Genomic DNA, 23,691 nt, shown 5'->3' on the forward strand with positions numbered 1-23,691 from the left:
AACATATTTCTATGATTAGTACATATTCCCTTTTGGAAAACATTTTTCTATCTGGATAAGTCAAAATCTTCTAGATATTTGCCATATATTTTGAGGAGAAGTACTACTACCCGGAATATAATAACTAGCAGTGTTAGGTATAAATTTGGTGACATCATCTACAGCTTCGCAATCTACACGATCGATCGAGTCCAAATGCTTCTCTCCACTCACACTTGCAATGTAATCTAAGTAGCTGAGACGCTTTCCTTGACCTGCATGTTCTCATCCCGACATCCCGGGATATGGGGATGCTGCTCCCTATTAAATGATCACCAAACCAAGTGGAAGTTTTTTTTTTTAAAATTCTTTTCTTAGTCTTTTTATTGTTTCCTTTTCATGAGAAAGAAGATGGGTTTATCTGCAACAAAAGCATATTTTATTTTTGATTTTGTAAGAAGCACTATTGTATTGTTTCTTCTTTTATTTTTTAATTTGCTCTGGGCCCATTTGAAAAAGAAGAGAGAATTGTTTAATGCATTTATAACTGATTGGACATACATATAGTTTGTTAATTTTAAAAAAAAATTGTTCTTTTATGAAACTGAAAAGAGAAACCACGTATTATGTAGATATAAAAAGAGAAACTACATATTACGTAAATTTATTTACAGATCGGAACAGAACTAAAAGAGAAATTACCTACTACACACATATAACTATGGATTAACAAAACAAACACAAAAACTATGTATGATGTACATATAACTAAGGATTAAGAAAGAACAAAAGGAGAGAAACTACGATAGTGTTAATTGCCTATTAGGAAAAACTAAAAAAGAGAAACTACTTAGTATATACATATATCTGTGGATCAGGAAAGAAAACTAAAAGAGAGAAACTATGTAGTACATAGATAAAACTGTTATGTTTCTAATGAAACAAGGTCGATGATCTTTTCTTCAAAAAGAAACATACATAAAACTATGGATAATGAAAGAAATAAAAGATAGAAATAACCACGGAATATCTTTTAATAATAATATACTGCGTTCTAATAACTATGATATACCTTCTAATAAAATTGAAATATCTTCAAACAATAACAGAAGCCTTTCAATTTGGGTGAATTATATATTATGATATGTAAGAATCAATATGCTTATCTAATTGGCTCAAATATTGTTATAAATTTTTCACTTTTATCAGAAGATTTTCATAGTTAGTAGAATGTATTACTTTATTATTACGCTCGTATAGTTGTAACTAAGGGTCGTTTTATTTTTATTGGTTCCAGCCGACAGATTTATAGCTTAATTACTAGTTGTTGTAAAAGGACAGCATGCGCTGTAAGTCTGAAGGCCTTGTTTTCCCTTTCTTAGGTGTCCTTGATCAGAAAATGCCTTATTCATAGTTTTAGAGAAAATGCTGTCATCTCCTTTAGATCATTTGGATGAGTATGTTAGTGATGTAAAGATGCCAGCTAAATTCTTCTCTAGGGTTTTGGAGAGCGAAGTGAATGGTTTTTTTTGGCTCAAATTGGTTATTTAACAAGTTGTAGTTAAATATCTTCGCGATGTGAAAATTTTCATTCAGATGATGATGTGGAAAGCTAATATTTTCTTTATCTTGCTGCTTGTATTCTCAAAAGTGAAGTCTTTCAAATTTTGAAATGCAATCCACAGTGCAACAATTGTAGATAGCAGCAAGTTGAAAGGGGTTCCCATGATAATCATTTATTGCTTCAACTATTCCGAAATAATTTTCTCAATGCACTGAATTGTATTTGCAGCATATACACATATATTCATAAACTAGTAACATTGTAATTTAGTTGATCAGAACTTTCAAGAACTCATAATCTTGTCGCAGAATCTTTACTAAATTGCACGAAAAATAAAGAAGATAGGGGTTGTAGATGAACAGGCAGACACTCATGTGCCAGTGTTTCCAAATTCATTGTTTTTTTGTTCATTTGTATATTCATGGGCAAATTTGAAGATCATACAGGGAAAAAAGCTAGAAAATTAATGGATTCCGGCCTACTTAAGGTTTATAGAACCAGCAATTATGTTACTCGTTATATTGTACTTCTGATACTGAAACAAATCGAATCCAATATAAGATTTATAGTATCTTTAGCTGTAAAGACTACCGACTACAGCTACTCCAAACTGGACATTGTGGTCATTTGGATGATATGTTGCATAGTGAGCAAGCTGGAAATTAAGTCCCTGAATTCTTCCAGAGTTCAGTACCTAGTTGTTAACACGGAGGTGTCACTGCCCAATTTATTGGACTACTACTCTTGTCATTTCCTCGATCCAAGACATCTGCATGCTAACGACATAAACCAGCGGACTATGTTCAGATATTTGTTCAGAAATAGGTGGATCAATGAACTCAACGTTACAATAATTTGATCAAGAACATGAATCTAGAGGAGCATTCTGGAAAATGGCAGAGGGCAGTCTTGACTCAGAAGACAAGCCCACTTCTGGTAGAGCACAACCAGCTATAAGTATGCACAAAGATCAAACTATACTCCAGTTCTAAAGATCAACGGATGATGGATTGATATATGGTAGAGAGAAAATCTAGACACATCTTGTCAAACTTTATTTGGATAGATGTAAGAAGAAATATAATTAAAAATGACCAATGTGAAAGCCTAAAGAACATATACACCTGAAAACCAATCATAAACCAATGATGGATACATACATTATTTGCATCATGATTCATGGTATGAAATCAACACTACAATACAAAGAAATCACTGCATTGCAAATTGCACTATACTTTAAATTTTACTAGTTAGCACAATCATTTGTAAGCTTTTATATTCGCCTCTCTATAAAGCATAACCGTATATAGGAGTTACACACTTATATGGGAAGTTTCAGCATCGACACTCTTGGAACGGGTGTCTGATGAAAGATATATGAATCAAAATCTCCAAAATTAATTTATCTCTGTGTATATGTGATAAGGGTGTGTATTCACGCATGCCTGCAATGCAAGCATGCTTTGAGACTTATATCTTAATAATACACCATAATTCTTCCTCACAACTGACAAAGATTTCATGAAGCCATGCTCAAAAGTTTGATTCATTCCATTTAAGAAAAATTAAACTGACAAAGAAGGCGACTATTTTCGAATTACAAAGGAAACTATAATCACAACAAAAGTGCCCAATACTTGCCATCTTAGAAATTCTTCCTCAACTTATTAATTATTTGAGCTCCCTGATATTGTTTCCCGCAATATAACTATGTATTTACCCTCTCTCAGACTTTCTTAGACTTTTAGTATCTGCACCAATACAAATTTGTTCATTCTATCGTGAAGTTGCATTCTTACTCTAGCCAAGTCATGTATTTCCTCAGTTTAGTAAATAATATTGATTGATCTTGTTATTTCCATTTACATCACTTATCAATACATGCACCAAGGGCACGAAATACAGCAGAACAAGCATCAAAGGTATTGTAACGGTAGTGTCAATTTTGTTAAGTAAACAAAACTTTATCTAGTGCATACTATGAAAGGAATGAGAAAACTCAATCAGCAAATATCAAGCAAATGGTTGGTTATAAGAAATATAAATTATCTCGGGATAATATATATATATATATATATATATATATATATATATATATATATATATACCTAAAGAATAATAATCAGCAGTTAGAAATTGGCTTTTAGCTCATGATCCCGGCATAAAATGTTCTATCTCCCAATCAAGACAGTTGAATCTCTGATATTTGAAATCGGTTAAAACTTAATCCCTTCTTCAAGGCATAAGATCATTACGACCAATTCTCATCACGTTATACATGCAAATAGACTAGAATTCTATATATTTCATTAATATAAATTATACCGAGTCTCGCCCAAATAAAATCTATAAGAATAAAGCTTCAAACCGACAATCAATCTAATTATAGAAAGAATAACTACAATGTACAATGACGAGGAAGTGTACAGCAAAATGTGCATTTTAAGATCATTATTTGATGGTATTGCCTCATCAGAGACTCCCCTTATCGTTAACAATATTTCAGAGAAGGAAAAAGAAGAACATTGAATGACAATTCCTCGATGTTAGATCTGCATAATATGGACAGAATATAAGAGAGAATTATCACAGAATGCTTCTCTGCTGAGTACATTTCTTATCATGTAAAATTGATCATGATGAGTAGCTGGTCATAGACAGTATTCTAAAACCTTCAGTGGCAAACAAAAAAGAATGATTCCCAATCAAAGGAGATCGATTGTTTAGATATTGACCATTCTAGGATTCGTTTAATTAACCATTTGGTCCTTCATAAAATTAAATTGCGCAACTTTTAAAGTTGTAATCATATATTATTTCATACATAATTGTTACTAAACTGTAGCTTCCGACAGTGGCCTTCTAGGAAATGGTTAGGGTGTCGTCTGTATGTTGCATGATGATCTAACCAGTACAAGCACATAGATGCATGGAAGCTAGCTTACGCAACTCTAAGAGTAGCTAGTTAGTTAAAGCATCTGGACCTGCTCTTCAAGAAAGTAAAGCAAAGCAAAATCAAACACCATCTCTACTTATTAATTTAATTTCCATGTGAATCACAATTGCAAGTAAGTAGAGAAGCACTTAATGAGAATTGACATGCACCAGAAAGATAGCTGGAAAGTGGCTAAGCCCATTTCAATCATGCATTGGCCCCCTTGTATATTCCAAGAGTGTGTGTACAAGGCAAAACTTAACAACCTCATGATTTCACTCATGCAGCTAACTCTCTCTCTCTCTCTCTTTCAGACGCTACTTTATTACCATAAAAAGAAACAAGCAAAACGGAGAAACATTGACATATCATGTCAAAGACCAATACCTTCCATAGTTTTGAGATCTCAGCTAAATTCTTGTAAACAATATCGAACAGTTCAGTCACTGTGCTTCATTTGCATTGCCACTAATACTACCAGCGGCATTGGTGCTACACAAGTACTAGAGCACTACTAATAGACAGACTATACCACTATTAGCAGCAGCAGCTGCTGCTGCTACTACTACTACCACTGCAGCATGTGATACAGTAGTTCTCTCTTTTTTCCACTGCTACAATCAAACACAACTACCGATAAGAAAGTCCTCAATCCTATCAAAGGGATAGAGAAGGAGCATATAAATTTAAGTGTCCTAGCTAGCGAGAGCTAAGAGATCTAGCAGACGTACCAATAATAACAATAGAGATGAGGATCAAAGATGAAGAAGAAGGCTGTGAGTCTGTGACCTAGCTCATCAAGGAATTTTTAAATTTGTTCAGGTTGCACCTGTAGCATGCGGCGGGCTGCCGTCGCCGTGGCCGCCGCCCCCGGGAAGCTGCGGCGGCGGCTTCTTCCGCTTCTTCTTCTCGTAGCTGATCCCGCGCGCCCTGGCTTGCATCTCCCGGACCTCGCGGAGGTACAACCGAACGGCGCGGGCGCCAAAGGGGTTTGTCTCCGGCTTCCCGCCGTTCTCGTCATAGGCGGCCCGGAGGCGGCCGATTAGGGCGTCGAGGGAGCCCCAGGCCTGCCGGAGCGGGCAGGGGCAGGGTCCGGGCGGGTTGGGGTGACCGAAGTAAGGGCACATCTGGTTGTGCACCTTCGTCTTCCCGAATTGGTCCAGGTACCGGAGGAATTCAAGCACGTGGGCAGCGCTGCACTGCGACAGCGACAGCGGCGGGCGGTGGTTCCGGAGATACTGCCCGAAGGTGTTCCAGTCTCGCCGCTTCTGCGACTCGTATCGGCTCGGCGACTGCGACGACGACGACGCGCCACCAGCGGCGCTGGCGGCGGTAGGGCTAGGGATAAAGCCTTCTGGGGAGGAGTTATCCGGTGGGTTCGGAAACATGTCCATTGAGGTGGAATCTATGAGATGAGAAAAATTTTAGTTTATTTTCTTGTGTCAGTCTGAGTAGCTAAATGCAGACATCCACTGATGGTGGTAATGATGAGAATGATCATGAGTAGATATAAATAATCTTCGGATCTTGTGCTGACGACTTGATCTAGAGAGAGAGAGAGAGAGAGAGATAGAGAGAGCAAACCAGAAGTAGCACTTGGTTGTAGTAGATTGTGGAGATCAGTGAGTACCTAAGAGTTTGGAACAAGTGAGAAAGAGTTGGAGAGAGAGAGAGAGAGAGAGAGAGAGAGAGAGAGAGAAAGGTAAGAGGAGATCTAGGAATGTGGGATCTCTTACTTTTTTGCCTTGAGCTGCACTGTAGCTAGTAGAGAAGAACATGGGAGATGGTAGGTTTTGTGGCTTCCATGCTTGCTTTTGTACTCACTTCTCACGGGGTTTTCAGAAGATCATGGATTGTGGGTTCTGGCTCTCAAATGGAGGGAGCGAGAGAGATAAGATTAAAAGGATTTGGAACTTTATTTTCTTAGAAAGAGAGAGAAAGATTGAAGAGCTGATGTGTCTAAGAAGGAGAGGATGACAGTGGTTGAATTGAAAGATGACGACGACGGGAAAAAGAGTGGGAAGAGAGAGGGGGGGTAAAATATGGGTGGAACCATTGGATCGATGCAATGAATGCAGTCGCCCATTTCAAATGACGAAAATGCCTACTGCCTAACTGTATGTATCATCCCATGCCTTCCCATTAATCTTCTTCATATATTTCAACATTTCCGCCTTGGACTCCGTGTTTACCCTTACGATTCAAGGACCAAAAATATTGAATTAGGCGATAAATAAGAATTCCACACCAAAAAAAAAAAAGTTTGGCGATAAGAATTTTTTTTACAAAAAAGAAATAGGAATCAGATGACAAAGTGTCTGCAGCAATCGAGAAGTATTTTTAATAAGATAATAAGAGGATCAATACAACCTCTAAACTAATGGCTCATTATATATATTTTATTTATTTATTGGGATACTTTGATCCTTTAATTATCTAATATATCTCATGACCCGTCTAACAGTATTAACCAAAAATATTAAATGAATATCTATCTTTTTTAATACAAAAGATGAAACAGATAACTAACAGGGGTTTATGTGCCACCGAAAATGAACCGGAGGGTCTAATATAAAAATGGGTGATAGTTTATCTAGATTTAATTATCCCATATTAAAGTAAGTATCTACGGGTATTTAACCTACCGGTTTTGTTCGAACTGGCTTTGTTCCTTGATTGAAACCAATGATTGCCCTCCATGGAAACTCACGTTTACAATTAACGAATCATTGACGTCAAGGTCGTACTACTTCGCATTAACCAGTCCATAAGCTCTGGTCGTCTGCCCATATGCTCAAACATGGCTTTAGAACGAGCATGTTATATTGCTACACAAACGTGAGTTACTCTGGTTCTCAATAGAACCGGATTATAATCCAGGATTGAGCTGTATCACGTTCTTATGAAATCATATATATTTACCAAATTGCATAAAAGCTATAGATTTTGTTCAAACAATATAATGAAGAATGCTGAAAAGGTTTGTCATATCAACCTCCACAAAGCCACCAGGGCAAGAAATATCAGTCAACATAACTAAAGCACATAAACAAGGAAACAGATCAAAACTTCATTAGAGAACAAAACAAAGTTTTAGCTTGATTCTTCATATACATATTATCTTGAAGCCCAGCCAATCAGAAAGGAAGAAAGCAGATGAACAAAAATCAAAAGTAATACAAAAAAAAGAAGAAGAGAAACATGGAAAATGAGCTACGCTGACGCCAAAAGAAATGCACTATGAAGTGTTAAGCTGAATCTCCACTCAATAGTTCCACCAGTTCCCCTTTCCTCAGCTTCGAATAACCTTTAATTCCACGAGACTTCGCAAGTTCCCTTAATTCTGCGAGTTTCAAAGAGCCTAAGTTAAGATCTCCAGAAGCAGATGGTTCGACAATATCCTCGTGAGATTCCTCAGCATTAGAAGTAACAGATTGATCCTCTAAAAGAATATCATCAGGGGTATCCAGAGGTACAGACTCTGGAACTGGAACAGGCACAGGCTCATGACTGGCTATCTTCTTCTTTCCCTTATTCTTAGAAGACGATGTGGAGCTGATACCTTCATCAGCTGCAAATACAGGTTGGAACTTCACTCTAGGAACAGGAGATCTGCGTCTGAAGTTTGATGCTGGCCTACTAAAGGGGACAGGATCTGGTTCATTAAGTTCCTCTGGTCTGTTACTATTAGCACCAAAAATGTTAGAAGTTTGGTCATCCTCAAGACCCCTGCTTCTCTCTGGTTGATCAGAATTATAATCTTCTTCCCCATTGCTCTTCTTTCTTTGATCTACTGAATGTTTCCTTAACAAGTGGAGAAGAGAATCAACAGTACCTCTTTCGCCCTGTCCTTGTTGTGCAGCTTCAATCTTCTTATCTTCCTTGACTGCTGCCCGCTCTCGTAGCTGTGCTTGAACCTTTCTAAACAGCTCCACAATTTCTTTCTCTCTTCGACCAGGAGCTGCTGTAGCTTGATACCGGGGGTTGCTAGTCAAGGAAAGCAGAGGCCCGTTCTTGGAGGGCATCATATCTGATTCGTCAATATTCTCAGAGTAATCTCGCTCTTGGTGTTGCTTGCTTCTTCCCCTGGAAGACCCTCTATGTTGTCTTGAAAAATCTGGATTTCTCCTATGGTTGTTAGAACTAGCACTACATGCAAATGAGACCCCCCTTGGGCTGTAAGTAGGGAATTTTTTCAGGAAAATACCAACTCGCAATAAGTGGCAGTGTCCATTACAAGCTGGTACAGTTGCTCTTCCAGATAACCCTGATTGCATAAGCCATTTTTCATCAGTGAATGAATTATCTGCAAGAACAATGCTAGATCTAACATAACATCTATTACTACTCCTACCTACATTGTACATATGCCACAGCAGTAGATTGCTAATCATACATAAAAGACAGTATGAGTAGCCGGAAAAGATACGTATGTATCAAAATAAGATTTTTTTTTTTGGGAATCGCATATGAGGCTGTCTAAAATGGAATAAAAGAAAAGATTTGAATGGCTGATATATGACAATGCCACAGCTCATATGCAGTTATATACAATGTTTTAAGAGTTGACTTGGACTCCACAAATATATCAGTTCCACATTCTGATTGGTTTGTACTTCCTATTAAGTATAATCTTTCCAACTTCTTTGTCGAACAATTGGTATCACAACTCAGATTCAATGTGGCCGATTAAAAAAACAGCTCAACACTTCTGTGGCTGTCAAGTACACCTCAAAATTCTAAACAATTTTCTCGGTAGAAAATTCTAAGAGCACCTTTTCTCTCAAAGAAAGAAGCGAATCAATAGTAGCAGATAACTTGTTTGTTAACTTTCAATTGAATAGAAAGAAAGGACAGATAATAGGAATTCTAATTCAACCAAGCGGAATTCAAATTCAACCAAGTTGGATATCTCATCTACTTGATAAAGGAAACATAAATCAAGCCCTGCCCTAATCAATGCCTCAAAAATCAAAACACATATTTGCATAAGTACCTAACTATGGTCCACAGAAACTTCAACTACAAATGGCCTTAAAGGCATTAGGAATCTCCCTAAGATGATGTAAAGATTCCTTGGGACAGAGAAGCACAGAACTAGAATGTTCCATCATATATCCTGATCTGAAGCTGTAGGATTCATCTTACTTAAATGTACATATGCCATTATCAGATATCTCTAGTGGCAATGCTGATTATAAACTGTAGATCCATGCACCTCTAATCTAATCTAGCTTTTACTAAGCCTCATAAATTATAGATCTGATTAAAACCTAGAAGTCATTTTGTGGACAAGATTCTTCGAACAAGAAAAATGAGTGGAATGATAAATGAGAAATGTAATATAGAACAGATTTGATCAATCATCCAACAACACAAATAAGACAAATCACATTAACAGAAGGCCAAGATAATTGTTAGTGTTTCATCCTCCAGAAGCTCTAGATTCTTTACGTATATATGCCTTACCTCCTAAAACTATCCAATGAAAAAATGTGATGAAGTCATTCATGGAATGAACTTTACTCAACAACTGTGCATCAGTTCATGATTAATGAAATTGAGAGAAGTACACATAGAATATACAACAAAGAAATGCATAAGGACAGATATCAATGCAATCCCGCTTTATGAAAAGCTAAGTAATTTACATCCACAAGAGACAGACATAATTTTCTTATCAGCGTGGTTTAACCACGGTATGTCAGATGTGATTCTATCAATTATTTCATAAAAATGGTATAACACAACCTCTAGAACAATTAGATTCATCTAGTAAGTATAAACTAACCAAAAGTTCATCTCATCCAGTTCTTCTAAGTATGAGGATTCCTGCTACCCTGTTCTATCAAATCTCTCAAGAAAACTTGCTAACTAAGCATGAAAAATACCCAAGATAAGATGAAAATAACAAGAACTGAAGCAATAAAGGAAGTAACCTAGGGGTTTTGCCTAAAAGGTAAGAGAAATAGACCAAAACGTCAAAGGGTGAACTCTAAAAGAAGGCACCTTAGGATTCTAACTTGGTAAAGAATCCCACACCAGTCCATTCGGAGGTTCTTCAACAACACATCGAAATAGGAAGTACCACCACAAACCCACATCCCCAATCTTCCCAAATCGCACCAGAGAAGCAAGAGACTAGGAACAGAGCACAAGAACAACAAAACAAACACAGGAGAGCAAGCTCGCAAGGAGGAGGAGGAGAGAAGCGGGGTTACCGTGGAGGCTGGTGCTGGGGACGAGATGGATTGCTCCAGACATCGCCGCTGTCGGAAGAGTGAATTCGAGCAGAGGAATAGTGTGGTCGGACTCAAAGGCGGTCAGGCATCCTTCCGCCTTCTTTTATGCCGCGATTGGGCTCTCTCGTTCTTGCTCGGCTCGTGAGTCCGAGAAGCGATGATAAGGGTTTTAGTTATTCTTTTTCCTCCTCTTTCTTTTGTTTTTTTCCTTAATATTTTTTCTCCTCTCCTTCTAAATAAAAGATGTAATCGGACGGTTGCGGGAGCGTCTCAGTCGCAGTTGAGTCGGTTCCATCCCATCACAGCATCAGACGGTCGTGGTTTGCAGCTCTCCTTATAACGAATCGTAAAGGGTGGCAATTTCTTAGATCCGACCCGATAAATGTAGATCTAGATGTTTTTAATACCTTAAAACTGTTCAACCCATTTAAATTTTTTAACCTATTTATTTATTTATTTTATGACCTAAATAATTTATTTATCATTCAAATAATTCGTTTATAATTCGAATACACTTTGACATACCAAACATAAGAAATGGTACCTCAAAACAAAACATAGTCGGACTTTGACAATCAATCTTAACACATCCACCTTGTACCAAAGCACAAGGACTGCTAACCCTGACCACCATTAAGTTGTTCCTGTTAGGCTGCATGACGCCTCATGCTCTAACAGTAGCTTGCAGATAAAAGGTACACTTTCAGGTACCAGATGTACGATTTCGAATTCAGACAAAATATTCAGAAATTGTTGCATTCCGTTCAACCATGAGTAAATGTTGCGAGACAAATTTTTTTCTTCTCAGCCAGCCAGCAAAAAAAACTGGAGTCTCACTGGTGAACAAGAAATCATCAGGATGACTGCAAGGCACAGATCCAAACCAAAGCCATGGACTGGTTTACTACATTTTTGAATTCTTGGCCATCTCCTCGACGTCTAATTCAACCGCCAACACTGATGAGTCCTGATTCATAGCCAGATGACTGGTTGCACAAGAGAAATGAACAGTCAGCTCACGCAACAAGGTATATAAGAGGATGATGACAATTGAGCTGAACAGGATACAATATATTGGCGCACCTGTTCTCAACTGGGCCATGATCAACAGCTGATTGGAGAGCATAAATTACCCTGCCAAGAATGTCGGTCATCGGAACAGGTCCAAATAAGCGGCTGTCCCTGGCTTCCTGCCACCAAATTAACATGAAAGTAAAGACTAGAGCATTTAGATTGAGAGATAGTAGAAATTGGCTATGAGAAGCGGAACTGATAACAAAACATTGCTAGGAAAGCTTAACATACTGAGCGAGATATGATGACAATCTGCAAGGTTCATCGAGGGGAGCACAAGAACAAAATGGATGCTAAGAAAAGACATAATACTATAATAGTATTTGATTGGACACTGAAATAAAATTAATGAAGGAAAAGTATACATAGCCTGCCACAAATAGTGGGGAGTGAAGCGTTGGGTTAATTTTGTTGATATACCTGACTTGATGCTGAATTTCTTATACCATTAATTTCCTACTAACTGAAAGATATACCTTCGTCTTCAAAGATCCATTGTCTGATAGCACCCAACACTGATCCTTCTCCAAGACAAATGGCTCATCCTTTTCATCAGTAGAGACCATCTCATAGCCTTCTATGGCAGCCAATCTTCTAACAATAAAATCATCAGATCTCTCAGGGTCTTTTAGCAAGACAACATCTCCAACAAAGACTTGCCTATTTGAAGAAAAGGAAATACATAAACGGATGGCTCTATGTATAAGAGCATGCTATTAAACACAACAGAAAAAAAAAACAAAGTGGTTTAAGTATGAATACAAGAAACACGAAACAGTAAAACCATGTCATGTACCAGAATTTCTTGCTGAATTCATAGTCTAAAGTCTCACTACATTATAGACAGGGAAACACTAATAGATGAGTTTTATTCATGGAGATATTTAAATTGGCATTGATAGATGCCCTGTCTCAAACTGTATAAAAGCTGAGCTATGACGTAAAAGATATCCCAGTCAATCATGGAGAGTAATATGTTGGGAAATTATGAATATAGCACTGGTAACTTGAAAGTAACACCTCAAGGATGTTGAGAAAAATTCGCAAGATAGATATCTTATGATCCATGGCTTTCAGCAGATGTTCATGGCTAACAATACTTATGCATACCTAGGGTACAAGGCAGAATAACATGATAAGATTAAAATTAAGATAAATAATACTGACAACTTGATATCTTTACATATTTCTGGCTTTCGAATACAAACTTCCCAAATTACCATCTCAATGATTGGGCATTTTTTTCATAATCTATTACAATCAAGTTATGAAGCTAAACTGGTGTAAAACAGAGATAGTTGGGGTTCTAGGGAAGAAGACAATGGAGAGAAAGACAGAGAAACTGAGGATAGGGTTTTACATCTCCACCCTCAAACTAATATTTTCACACCAAATCTCATAAGGGAAGCCATCATCACATAAAGCAAAATGTTCAACTCATTCATTAACCCTAACTAAATATAGGTTGGTTTATATATACCTTACAACTGCAAATAAGTAAAGACAACCAAAAACACCACAAATAAAGCAAATACATCTCTAAACACTGCAAATAAGCAAATGCATCCTTAAACACTTGAAATAAGCAAATACATAATAGAAACAACTCAGACCCAAATCCCTGAATAGACCATTAGCTATCGACGCCTTCTACATTAATACACACGCCAACATGATTTGTTGGTGATGCCTGTATCATTCTCCCTGGGTGGGAGAGAACTTGATTCTGTTAAGTGTTCCCCTCTATAGCTCTCATACTACTCTAGAATGTTAGGGTCCAATCGCTCTAAATCACTTTCGTCAAGCCAAGTATGATCAATCAAGCCTTCCCTTTCAATGCACTAGATATCATCGGATTCCACCGTCTTTAATAGATATGATGTCATCATTTAAAATTTTTATCAATTTCCTCTATTGTATTTGGTGAATATTACAAAGTGAGAGTCCAGGATGGCGGATGGATGTGCCACAATGGTACGGCTCGTGGCGACCACTGGCTGGCACGACACATGCCGCAAGAAAGGGAGATAAAAAGATGAGAGAGACTAGCCACCTTCACCTTTCACCACTCACCATCGACCTCATTATCACCGCTCGCCACCGACCTTGTTGTCCAAATCCGCAACTTAAATTTTTATTCAACCCGACCCAATCTGCTAACCATTTCTTTCTCCTCGAGCTAGGGCACCCGACGAGTGCGAGCGGCACCTCAAGCTCAGAGGGTAGCAAGTGGTAATATCAATGTTGACAGCAAGTGGCGAGGGCAAGCTCGACGACAAGGTTGACTATGAGGTCAATAGCAAGCAGTGAAATTGTAAGGAGGAGTGTCATGCGGCAACCCTCGTGCCACGTGTCTATATGTTGCCGGCACGGACATTGTTGGTGAGAGTAATGGGAGTCTCTCATAAATGGGCTCATAAATGAGTTTCAAAAAATAACTAGTAAATTTTACATCCCTATCAAACACAATGGCTTTCCATGGGCCATGTAGTTTAATGACTTCGTCAAAGTAGATTTTTATAATTTGTAAGGCACCGAAAATTCAAAAACATGGTATAAAATGGGTCATCTTAGAAAATCCGTCCATGACAAAGATGGAATCATGCTTTCAAAGATTCTTCAAAAGACCAAGCAAAAAATCCATGCTGACATCCTACTAAGAACAGTCAGGGATGGCCAAAAGCATATACAAACCCATATTCTATTTTCGCTGCTTAGCTAGTAAGCATGTATGACACCGACTAACAAATTTAACATCTCTCTTTAGACTTGGCTAATATAATCGATGCTTTATAGCCTCAATAGTTTTGTCATGCCCAAAATGTCCAATTAGGCCTCCCTTGCACAACTCATTAGTTAAAATTTCCTTTAGACCTCATTTGCTTTAGGAATAAGATTAATCCTAGAATAGCTATTCATATTTATTATTTTCAAAATAAGGTCCTTATTATAAGAATAACTATGTTCGCTCGTATTCTAGAACAAGAATGTAATAATTATCTTTGATATAATATAAAATTAAGAAAAAAATTAATTTTTTTTTTATAAAAGTATCATAAATACCATTTGATTTGATATAAAATAGATTGATAGAATAGATATCGAGAGTAAGTTAGTAATTAGGTTAGTGTGTGATATTAGATGTAATTTTGATGAATATATTTGTATTCTAGAGTTACGATATTTAGCTGTTAATATGGAATAATGAGTTGTATTCTAGAATAAGAAAAAAAAAGTATTCTTGAAGCAAAAAGAGGCTTAGAGAGGTACTGGGAATGCATAACTTGCGAGATCTAAATAAATAGCCATCTTGTACGAGGAAGCCATCTATTTCACGAGTCACTCAATTGCTTAACAAGATATAAATTTTATAAAAATTCAGATATGACTCATACTCGATCTTAATCAACACAAAACCAATAATATTTACACTCATCTTTGAGAGAAGTGCATGCGATGATTGAGTGAATCGACAGTTTTGTTCTTAACTCCTACTCTATATCGGAGGGTGTACGTGTAGTCCTGAAGAAACTCAACCCATCTACCTTGTCATGTATTAAGCTTATTTTAGGAGTTTATGTATTGAAGGGCCTTATGGTAAAAAAAAAATAACGAATTGTTGCACGAGCAAATAATGCCTCTAAATGCGAAGTGATTGGACCACTGCATATAATTCATTATCATAAGTAGTATACTATTGTCTGGTATTATTCAATTTCTCACTAAAGTAAGCAGCTAAATGATGATACTAAGTTAAGACCACCTATACCAATACCTAAAGCATTACATGAAACTTCAAAGATCTTAGAGAAGTGGAAAAGGCATATAACAAGAGCTTCTATCATTCTCTATTTAGTTTCTTTAAATGCTTTGATAATGGCCTTTGACTTATCAAGGTGATAATAGTGCTGAAACCCTTAATGAACTAACGATAAAAAGTAACGAGCCTATGAGATCTTCTAACATCTTTTATATTGCCCTAATTTTGTCAGGATTAACAGAAAAAATGACTTTGTTTGCGGAAAAAATTTATATTTCTTAGGATTTACATATAATCACTCCTTTCTCAAAACTATACAGACTTAATATAGATGGTTTAAATGTTGCTCCCAAGATCAATTTTAGATGAGAATGTCATCAAAGTAAACGACTAAAAGCTCTCATAAAGGATCGTAGTATTTGAGTCATCACTCATAAAAGTACTCGGAGCATTAATTAACCCAAAAGGCATGAACATTCATTCGTACAACTCATCCTTTGTTTTAAAGGCAGGCTTCCATTCATTACCAAGGTGGATGCAAATCTAATGGTAGTCACTCTTTAAATCTATCTTTGAAAATATACTGACTCTTGACATCATATCCAATATGTCATCCAATCAAGAAATAAGAAAATAGTACTTTATAGTCATTCTGTTGCGACTGTCCACGCACATATGCCGTGATTCATCTTTCTTTGGCATTAAAAATATAGGGACCGCACAAAGACTTAAGCTTTCCTTCAAAATATTTTTTCTCAACAATTTGTTAACTTTTCATTTAAGGTTTGCATGCTCAATAGGGTTTAGCATGTAATAAGACAAGTTGGGAAAAGTAGAGTCAATTGCATGTTGGATGTCACATATTCAAGGTATTTATCCGGGATATTTTTAGTGAAGACGTCAAAGAACTCTCTAATCATAGGAGTGATCTTAGGAGGGATAGACTCGTTGAGTTTGTTAGGGACTTCTCGACAAGTAAGAATGAGAACGGGAGTCCCTTTAGCTACTTCACGATCAACATTTTTGGCACTGATCAGGTTGACTCCATTTACTAGCTTGGCTGCGATAAGTTTCTTCTCAGCATTACCATTCTTAGCTCGTGCGAGGAGAATCTTAATTTTGTTTATCCTCATATATGTTTGAACAACCGAAGATGTGGACATAGTTATTAAACAAACAAAGTCTTGCAAGGATAATCTAATAACCCACATTCAAAGGCATTGACGGCAACGGCAACGGCAGCGGCATCAAGGGAGTTTGGAAGGAGCGTGAAAGAGATGGGGATTGGATAAGAGAGAGGGAAAGGGGGCATGTCGTTAGTGGGGGATGGTTGTTCTATCAGGATAGACGAAGATGTCAAGGAAGGAGATAGTGTGGCATTTATAGCGACAAGGCAGATGGGTTTGGCGATCAAAAGAGGTTTAGGCAGAGGGCATGCAATGGCGAGGATATCACCAGCGTAGGCTGCATAAACCACGCACCTAGTGCCGAGATCGAGACAAGAGGTCACGACAGCTTGTGGGGTGGGGAGGTGGCGGAGACAGTGGGGAAGAGAGGAGAAGACGAAGCGATGATGTCGGCAAGAAGATAAGACGAGAAGGCGAGGTGCCGATAGTTAGCGCAATAGCAAGGTTGGGAATGTTTGGACCTTGAAACCCTAGCTCTAATATCAAAAATGGTGTGACAGAGATCATTACAGTTCTAGGGAGGAAAATGGAGAGAGAGAAATAGAGAGCTATTGGGGATAAGGTTTTATCCCTCCACCCTTAAACTAGTGGTTTCACACTATACCTCACAAGGGATGCCATCATTACATGAGGCGAAAATTTCAATTTATTCTAAACCTAACCAGTCTATATATAGACCTTACAATTGCAAATAAGCAAAGACAACCTTAAACACTGCAAATAAGCAAATACATCCCTAAACACTGCAAATATGCAAATACATCCCTAAACACTATAAATAATCCAATCTGACCCAAATCCCTGAAAAGACTATTAGATATCGGCGTCTCTTGAATTGATACACGCACTAGCACAATCTGCTAGTGATTTTCACATCATAAACTTATTGTGTTTTCTCCATATATCAGCTTATGCATCCTAGAAGCCTATAAGACTATGAGGCCATTAGGTAGGTTAAATCATGGCCCTCTTTCACTATTTTCGTCTCCTTTTCTCCCAACCATAGCTATTGTTTCTCCAATGCAGAAATCACTATTTTCCTCTCTTTTTCTCCCTACCATAGCTATTATTTCTCCAATGCAGAAATCCAGCTCAAGCAAACTCGACAGACGTAGATCCAACTCCAACGACCTTGGCTAAATAATTTTTTTCATTTTTTTCATTTCTCTCTCTCTCTTCTATGTTTTTTTTGCTGTAGTTTTTTTTTTCTTCTCTCCTTCACTATGGTAGAGTTTTGTTTTCTTTTTTTTCTTTTCATTTCTTCCATTCTCTCTCCTTCGTTGCAACAATTTTAAGTTAATACTTTTTTTAGTTTCTAGGCTTAATATGTTCTGCAAGCATTCAACATTTGCCATTAAACCTGGACATGCCTTACCTTAAACTGTTCTGCAAGCATTCAACATTTGCCATTAAAATCTAGCAGTGATTCATAGAGTTGAAGAATGGCAATGTATTTTTCATACTTATGTTGTCCTTGTTTCCATGTTTGTCTACATAATCTTAACCAGCAAGCCCTATAATAACTTTTTAGTATTAGGCTCCAACTTTAGCATTCATTAAATCGATAAACCAATCAATTTACACAAAGCCTTAGATGTCCACAAAAGCTTAAAAAAAGCACTCTCCTTTTGTCACTATCAAGAGTTCAACTGGAGATAGTGTTCCAGTACCACAACCCACTAAAAAATTTTGCCTTGAGATTAGGCATTAAGATGTTATTTAAGTTCAAGTATTAAAATAGTTCATAGTGATCAATTACTTCAGAAGTAGGTCTTTTCCTTGCATTGTGCATCATGACTAGCAATTTACTAGTCATATAATCACCTAAAAGCCTATATACAGCAAATGAGAATGTGAGATCATCTGAATTGCAGGTTTATTTTTATTTTGTCTCATCTGTTGTTCCATCCCTAAATGACTTTTTCTACTCATCTGGAATTGGTGACATGCTGACATCTAACCAGTGTTCCTCAATAGTCCAATTTACAGATTTCTTAGTGCATGGAAGAACCAAGCAACATGTATAAAAGCTTATGCAAGCGCTGACGTATAATTTGTCTGCGGCATAAACCATATGCTTACATATGGACTTACTTCTGCAGATATTTATAGATTATCCAGAACTGTGAATTAAAACCGACTTTTGCATCCTATCATCGAAGAAAACTATCTTAGCATATCCGAAGGTTAGCAATGTCCATTGAAGGGTCTCTTAACTTCTATCACAAGTAATAACATCTTTTATCATCATCAAGTGCTAGTAAATACTAAAACATTGCCTCGATAACCAGAGCATAAAGGAATCCATAGATTTTATTTTGTAGATGCTTCTATTAAACTGTAATTTGCTAGATCTTAGCTGTTGGGTAGTTGTGAATTCATGACAGGTCACATCAGAATCTACACCTGTGTCATCCTACATGAAGAACTTGTGTCGAGACGAGTTGGGTGGAAATGTATCATCACTGTTTACTCCATAATTTGTATAAAAAAATTATTATGTTCTTGAGAAAAAAGAATCTTCTATTTGTTCAAGATGTACTAAAAAATGTTGCCGGAAACTAAAAAGATTAATAGAACTTTATATCTCTGTGTCAAATGCGAAATTTAAAGGTAAATACATGTTGCGACAAGGAAACCATTCAATTCTAATTGAATACATTGGTATAAAAAAAGAGGATCTCATTTCTCATGAGGCACAGAAACACTTGACAAAACAGAATTCGTCAACATAGTACTGGCTGTTCAACAGGCAAATGATATAAGTCCATTCGACAAAATAATATTATGAACTATATATCCATAGTTGAAATAAAACAAACCACAATCAATATAATCTCATTTCAATTTTCAAATCAAACAAGTTCTGAAACTTGAACATGAATTTGTATCCATTTACAAAAGTCTTATCCAGATAAGGACATGGATTGATGTACTTCATCCAAATCTAGACTCATATAATGCATATTTAGAGTATTGTGAAAGAAATAAGAATATACAAATGTTCAAAATTTTACATACTTCTCTACTTTACTCTCTTAAATATCTATCTCTATGCAATATATTTTAGTAATATCACATTTGTGTAGAGGAACATAATTCTACTATGGATACATCCTAATTTCAAATATTGTTGAAGTAGCAATTTTTGACTCGACATGAACCAAAAGGCTTTAAACGAGTTTGGGTTTAACATAATCAAGTTCAGGTTATAAATGAGTTAACCCACCTAATCCAACTATTAACTGGTGGTGTTCATATTTATTACCTCAATCCGTTTAATCCATTTATGACCTGACTTGTCAGCCTTTTATATGACACGATAACTCAATTGTGACTCGAATAACTCATTTATAACACACAAAAAAATTGTTTATAACACACACAAAACCCGTTTGTAACACGAAAAAATTCGTTTATAACCTAAATAACTTATATAAATTTGAATAATTTGTATCACCCGATAACTCATTTATGACCTGTATAAACTATTTAATAAACATGTTGTGTTCGTGTTTACATTACCATGACCCAACCCAAAACCAAACTCAACCTAACTTGAACCTATCTAATCCAACCCGATTGCCACCCCTAATATATCCTATTCATATTTAGTTGGTTTATTTGGTATCTAATATGTACTCAAATACCAAGTATCTATTCAATATTCATTCTTTTAGTGTCCATACTAATACTCTTATATAGAGAAGTGGGTACCAACTTTAAGTTTGCCAATTGCTATAATTAATTCTTTAAAGTTAATTGAAGTTTAACCCCCTCAACTTAGGTCATTTTTATTTCATCCCTCTTATCTTTTCTCTTAATAACTTGACCCCATCAACTATTCGAAATTGTCAATTGAGCACTTCCATTAATTTGTCATTAGGGTTTTTAATTGACATTTGTCAAGCAACTAGCACATAACCCCCTTATAGACCAAAATACCCTCTTCTTCAACCCATTGTCCTCTTCCCCCCTTTCATCCAAAATCTAAGCATAAAAGCAAAACCCACCATCACTAAGTCAGTAACCTCTAAGGTCCTCCTCTCCCGTGCCATGGAGTACAAACCCTAATCATTTCCTCTTCTTCAACCCCTTCTCTTTCTCCCAAAACCTAGCCCGAAACATAAATCGCATTACCACCCCATCCATCACCTTAATCTCCTATGATTGTTAAGGCATTTGCGATGGGAGTGGATGTTTGGTGTTTTCGTGTTGGGAGGAAGGTGTTCAATATATACAATATGGTTGTCTTAGGGGTCAGTATTTTCATAAAGTTTTTAGCATTGTCAAGCATTTTAATCATTTTAAATACTTGAGGATGCCATGTTGTAGAGAAAAGAAGATGCGAGGCTGAATATGAACTATAATTAAAGGTTCCAAAATGTAACTAATCCTTCTTTTTAGTTTTCATACCCCCAATACTATTTAATAGAGAAGATTGTGGCACAACATAACTTAATTGACATCCTATCTAAACTTATAATCTCAGCATTTGATTCCTTAACCAATGCCTCTCCAACTAAGATTAATGAAATCCCTCAAAGACATCCAATTCACACACCATTTGATATGATGTTATCTTGCATAGTAGCCTAATCAACTAAACAAATTCTCAAAAGACTAAATATGGAAACCTATAGCATAAATTATAATAATAATATCCTAAGCAACGTAACTCAACGACATTGCACCAAAAGTTAATCATAAGAGCATTAGCAAAAATTCAACCCTGCGTGGTCCAAACATTGCCTTGTTGATGATAAAACTTCTTGATGGTTCAAATAGATAGTTTTTGAAGCCATCGTCATTAAATAACTATTCTGCCATTTAATGCTAGACTGTGCATCTAGTAGTTCATTCGAATAGGACTTCCAAGGGGATAAACATAATGAACTTCCAGCATATGATTCACCATATTAAGATATTATGCATCAGGCCACATGCACCTAATAGATATGGAGCCCTCCACACATTAGGTCTTTTGAATTCTTCCATGTTAGATTATCCTTAACACCTCTACCATTTAAGGTCACCTTTGTATCTCAGCATATACCATCTGAAAAAGACAAATGTCAAGAAACAAGTAAAATTAAAATTAAAAATCGTAAACATCTAGTATAAAAGAAGCATGACCAAAACATAGAATAAAGTGAATTTTATTATGCAGAAGCAGTAGGAAAGAATGTTTACTTGAATGAATTGATGTAGCATAAACACTGTAGTTATTGGAGTACACAAAGAGATACTGAAAATTCGCAATACAGTTATCTTACATTTCATGCATGAGAATAACAGGTGGAAGTGTCAGATCCTGTAACTAACAAAAACTTCTAATACCATAAGAAGCACAACGGTGGATAAATCACCATCAATTAACAATACTTTTATTGCTCCTTACCTTATAAAGATTGAGAAGTACTTGATATATCAAGAGGAACTACTATAAGGGATTTAATTTTCTAAAGCATGCAATGCAGAATAAACAATCCCTTATCAAAGTAGCTCCCGGGCGAAATAACAAAGTGAAAAGAGAGAGCTAATCACAATGAGCCTCAAAAATATGTCAAAGGAAGAGAAAATAAAAGGTCAGGACTTAGGAGGAAATACGTGGGAGTTGGAGAAGGCAGTTTTCTGACAAGAAGAGTTCCGCAATTTCCAGCTACCGTCGGAGACATTTCTTCTCCTTTGGTCCAATGCAAGAATGTTAGCTTGCCTTGAAAAAAGTTTTTCCAAATTGCATCACTCAACTCTCTTGCATTGATTTGACCAACATTATACTTCTGCATTTCGGGAAAAGAAACAAATAAATCGACATAGATTCTTCATCATGCAGAAGATTTACTTCAACATACAATATCACAAATCATCGAATACACAAGTTAATGCAAAGGATAAAACTATCAGAAATAGCATCCTGATTTGCAGAAAGTCAAAAGCATGAGGTGCTTACCAATTCAAATACTACTCAACAAGATGACAAAAGTAATATATTCAAGACAGTCACAATTACTTAAAGTTGGTGCTTAGTCCATGTATCATTGAGTAAGTGCACCGCAAAGAAAATCTAAAACAATGAGAGAAAATCCCATCCAAGTAAAGAAATCATATACCGCAGATCAGTAATCTTCACTAACAAAGAGGACATCAGAGTCAATAAATGACACTATAACCTGATAAAGGAATGAAAAAGGAGAATCATATATGTTAAACTAGACTAATTATTATAACGTAATGGCATACAGGATTGAGAACTAGTAATCCTAAGGGAAAACCAAAATCTCTTCTATAAAATATAGAAACGAGATAAAAAAGAAACCCAAGACAGTCATGCAACTGATAGGCAAAATATTCACTTCCTACTCTCCAAAGCGAGTAGCGAGATTCCCGAAAAGAAATAGCCTAATCACTTCCACAAGAAATCCAACAAGGGGTCGTAAGCGTGAACAAAGGTAGCTAATTTAAACAAAACTAGGAATCGAAACTTGATATCTATCCATAAATCAAAGGAAAAGGACAAGATCAAGAGAAGGCTACCAAGACCTATATCATTGATCAAATTAACATGAGAGAAGGGTTTTACCTTCCAGCTAAGGGAGAGGGAGTACTCGAATTTGTTAGCGGCGTAGCGAACCCACGTCGAGAGCGAAACCATTTGTGATTCCTCTTCCCGACTCCAGCTCTAATCCTCAACAAAGGCTCAAATCCCCAACCCTACCATTCCCCCTACTTGGGTTACAAATACTTCGATAATAAAATCGACCATTGTCGTAGAGAGGTGCGTTGGTAGAGCCAGAGGCCCAGATCTACAGACGTGTCGGATCCAAACAAGGTGTACAGCCGAAATCTTGTGCGAATCATTACCCAGCGCCGACTTCTTCTAGATCCAGTAGTCGGTAACTCTTCGTATCCGGTGCAGTTTTACCCAACGTCATAACCGTTGCGGT

The 23,691-nt window shown here is 36.7% G+C and overlaps 3 protein-coding genes across 6 annotated transcripts; all 3 read right to left on the minus strand.

Annotated features, from left to right (window-relative positions):
• Positions 1 to 4,659: 4,659 nt before the first annotated feature.
• LOC140788110 (protein LIGHT-DEPENDENT SHORT HYPOCOTYLS 3-like) lies at positions 4,660 to 6,614 on the minus strand. Of its 3 annotated transcripts, none has more exons than XM_073137238.1 (3): positions 6,218 to 6,614; positions 6,078 to 6,111; positions 4,660 to 5,886 (listed from the first exon to the last, which is right to left on the minus strand). In XM_073137238.1, exons 1-3 carry the CDS (start codon positions 6,257 to 6,259, stop codon positions 5,300 to 5,302), a joined length of 663 nt encoding a protein of 220 aa, XP_072993339.1. In that variant the 5' UTR covers positions 6,260 to 6,614; the 3' UTR covers positions 4,660 to 5,299. The 3 variants fall into 3 exon arrangements, with proteins under 3 accessions (XP_072993339.1, XP_072993338.1, XP_072993340.1); XM_073137237.1 differs by having other exon boundaries at positions 6,066 to 6,111; positions 6,218 to 6,491; XM_073137239.1 differs by lacking the exon at positions 6,078 to 6,111 and having other exon boundaries at positions 6,218 to 6,490.
• A 913-nt stretch (positions 6,615 to 7,527) lies between these two features.
• LOC140789669 (SAP-like protein BP-73) lies at positions 7,528 to 11,032 on the minus strand. The gene is made up of 2 exons (XM_073139452.1): positions 10,703 to 11,032; positions 7,528 to 8,748 (listed from the first exon to the last, which is right to left on the minus strand). Exons 1-2 carry the CDS (start codon positions 10,743 to 10,745, stop codon positions 7,730 to 7,732), a joined length of 1,062 nt encoding a protein of 353 aa, XP_072995553.1. The 5' UTR covers positions 10,746 to 11,032; the 3' UTR covers positions 7,528 to 7,729.
• Positions 11,033 to 11,167: 135 nt separating this feature from the next.
• On the minus strand, positions 11,168 to 23,596 carry LOC140789670 (mitochondrial ATP-independent inner membrane protease subunit 2-like). Of its 2 annotated transcripts, none has more exons than XM_073139453.1 (5): positions 23,328 to 23,596; positions 22,355 to 22,527; positions 12,274 to 12,457; positions 11,807 to 11,913; positions 11,168 to 11,709 (listed from the first exon to the last, which is right to left on the minus strand). In XM_073139453.1, exons 1-5 carry the CDS (start codon positions 23,397 to 23,399, stop codon positions 11,628 to 11,630), a joined length of 618 nt encoding a protein of 205 aa, XP_072995554.1. In that variant the 5' UTR covers positions 23,400 to 23,596; the 3' UTR covers positions 11,168 to 11,627. The 2 variants fall into 2 exon arrangements, with proteins under 2 accessions (XP_072995554.1, XP_072995555.1); XM_073139454.1 differs by having other exon boundaries at positions 12,274 to 12,388; positions 23,328 to 23,548.
• Positions 23,597 to 23,691: the final 95 nt, after the last annotated feature.

The sequence above is a fragment of the Typha latifolia genome, chromosome 5, assembly GCF_019914945.1.
Source record: "Typha latifolia isolate L0001 chromosome 5, TyphaL0001v2, whole genome shotgun sequence".
NCBI classification, from domain to species: Eukaryota; Viridiplantae; Streptophyta; class Magnoliopsida; order Poales; family Typhaceae; genus Typha; species Typha latifolia.

Bases quoted from the DNA above. Each gene is read 5' to 3' on its own strand.
- LOC140789670 (XM_073139453.1), bottom strand. From the start codon at position 23,399: ATGGTTTCGCTCTCGACGTGGGTTCGCTACGCCGCTAACAAATTCGAG. The intron at 12,458-22,354 runs GTATTTCCTCCT...TTCTTCAAATAG, and splicing joins CTGCCTTCTCCAACTCCCAC to GCAAGTCTTTGTTGGAGATG. The intron at 11,710-11,806 runs GTGCGCCAATAT...TTGTGCAACCAG, and splicing joins CATGGCCCAGTTGAGAACAG to TCATCTGGCTATGAATCAGG.
- LOC140789669 (XM_073139452.1), bottom strand. From the start codon at position 10,745: ATGTCTGGAGCAATCCATCTCGTCCCCAGCACCAGCCTCCACG. The intron at 8,749-10,702 runs GTAACCCCGCTT...TTATGCAATCAG, and splicing joins CCCCAGCACCAGCCTCCACG to GGTTATCTGGAAGAGCAACT.
- LOC140788110 (XM_073137237.1), bottom strand. From the start codon at position 6,259: ATGTTCTTCTCTACTAGCTACAGTGCAGCTCAAGGCAAAAAA. The intron at 6,112-6,217 runs GTAAGAGATCCC...CCAAACTCTTAG, and splicing joins GTGCAGCTCAAGGCAAAAAA to GTACTCACTGATCTCCACAA. The intron at 5,887-6,065 runs GTTTGCTCTCTC...CTCATCTCATAG, and splicing joins ACAACCAAGTGCTACTTCTG to ATTCCACCTCAATGGACATG.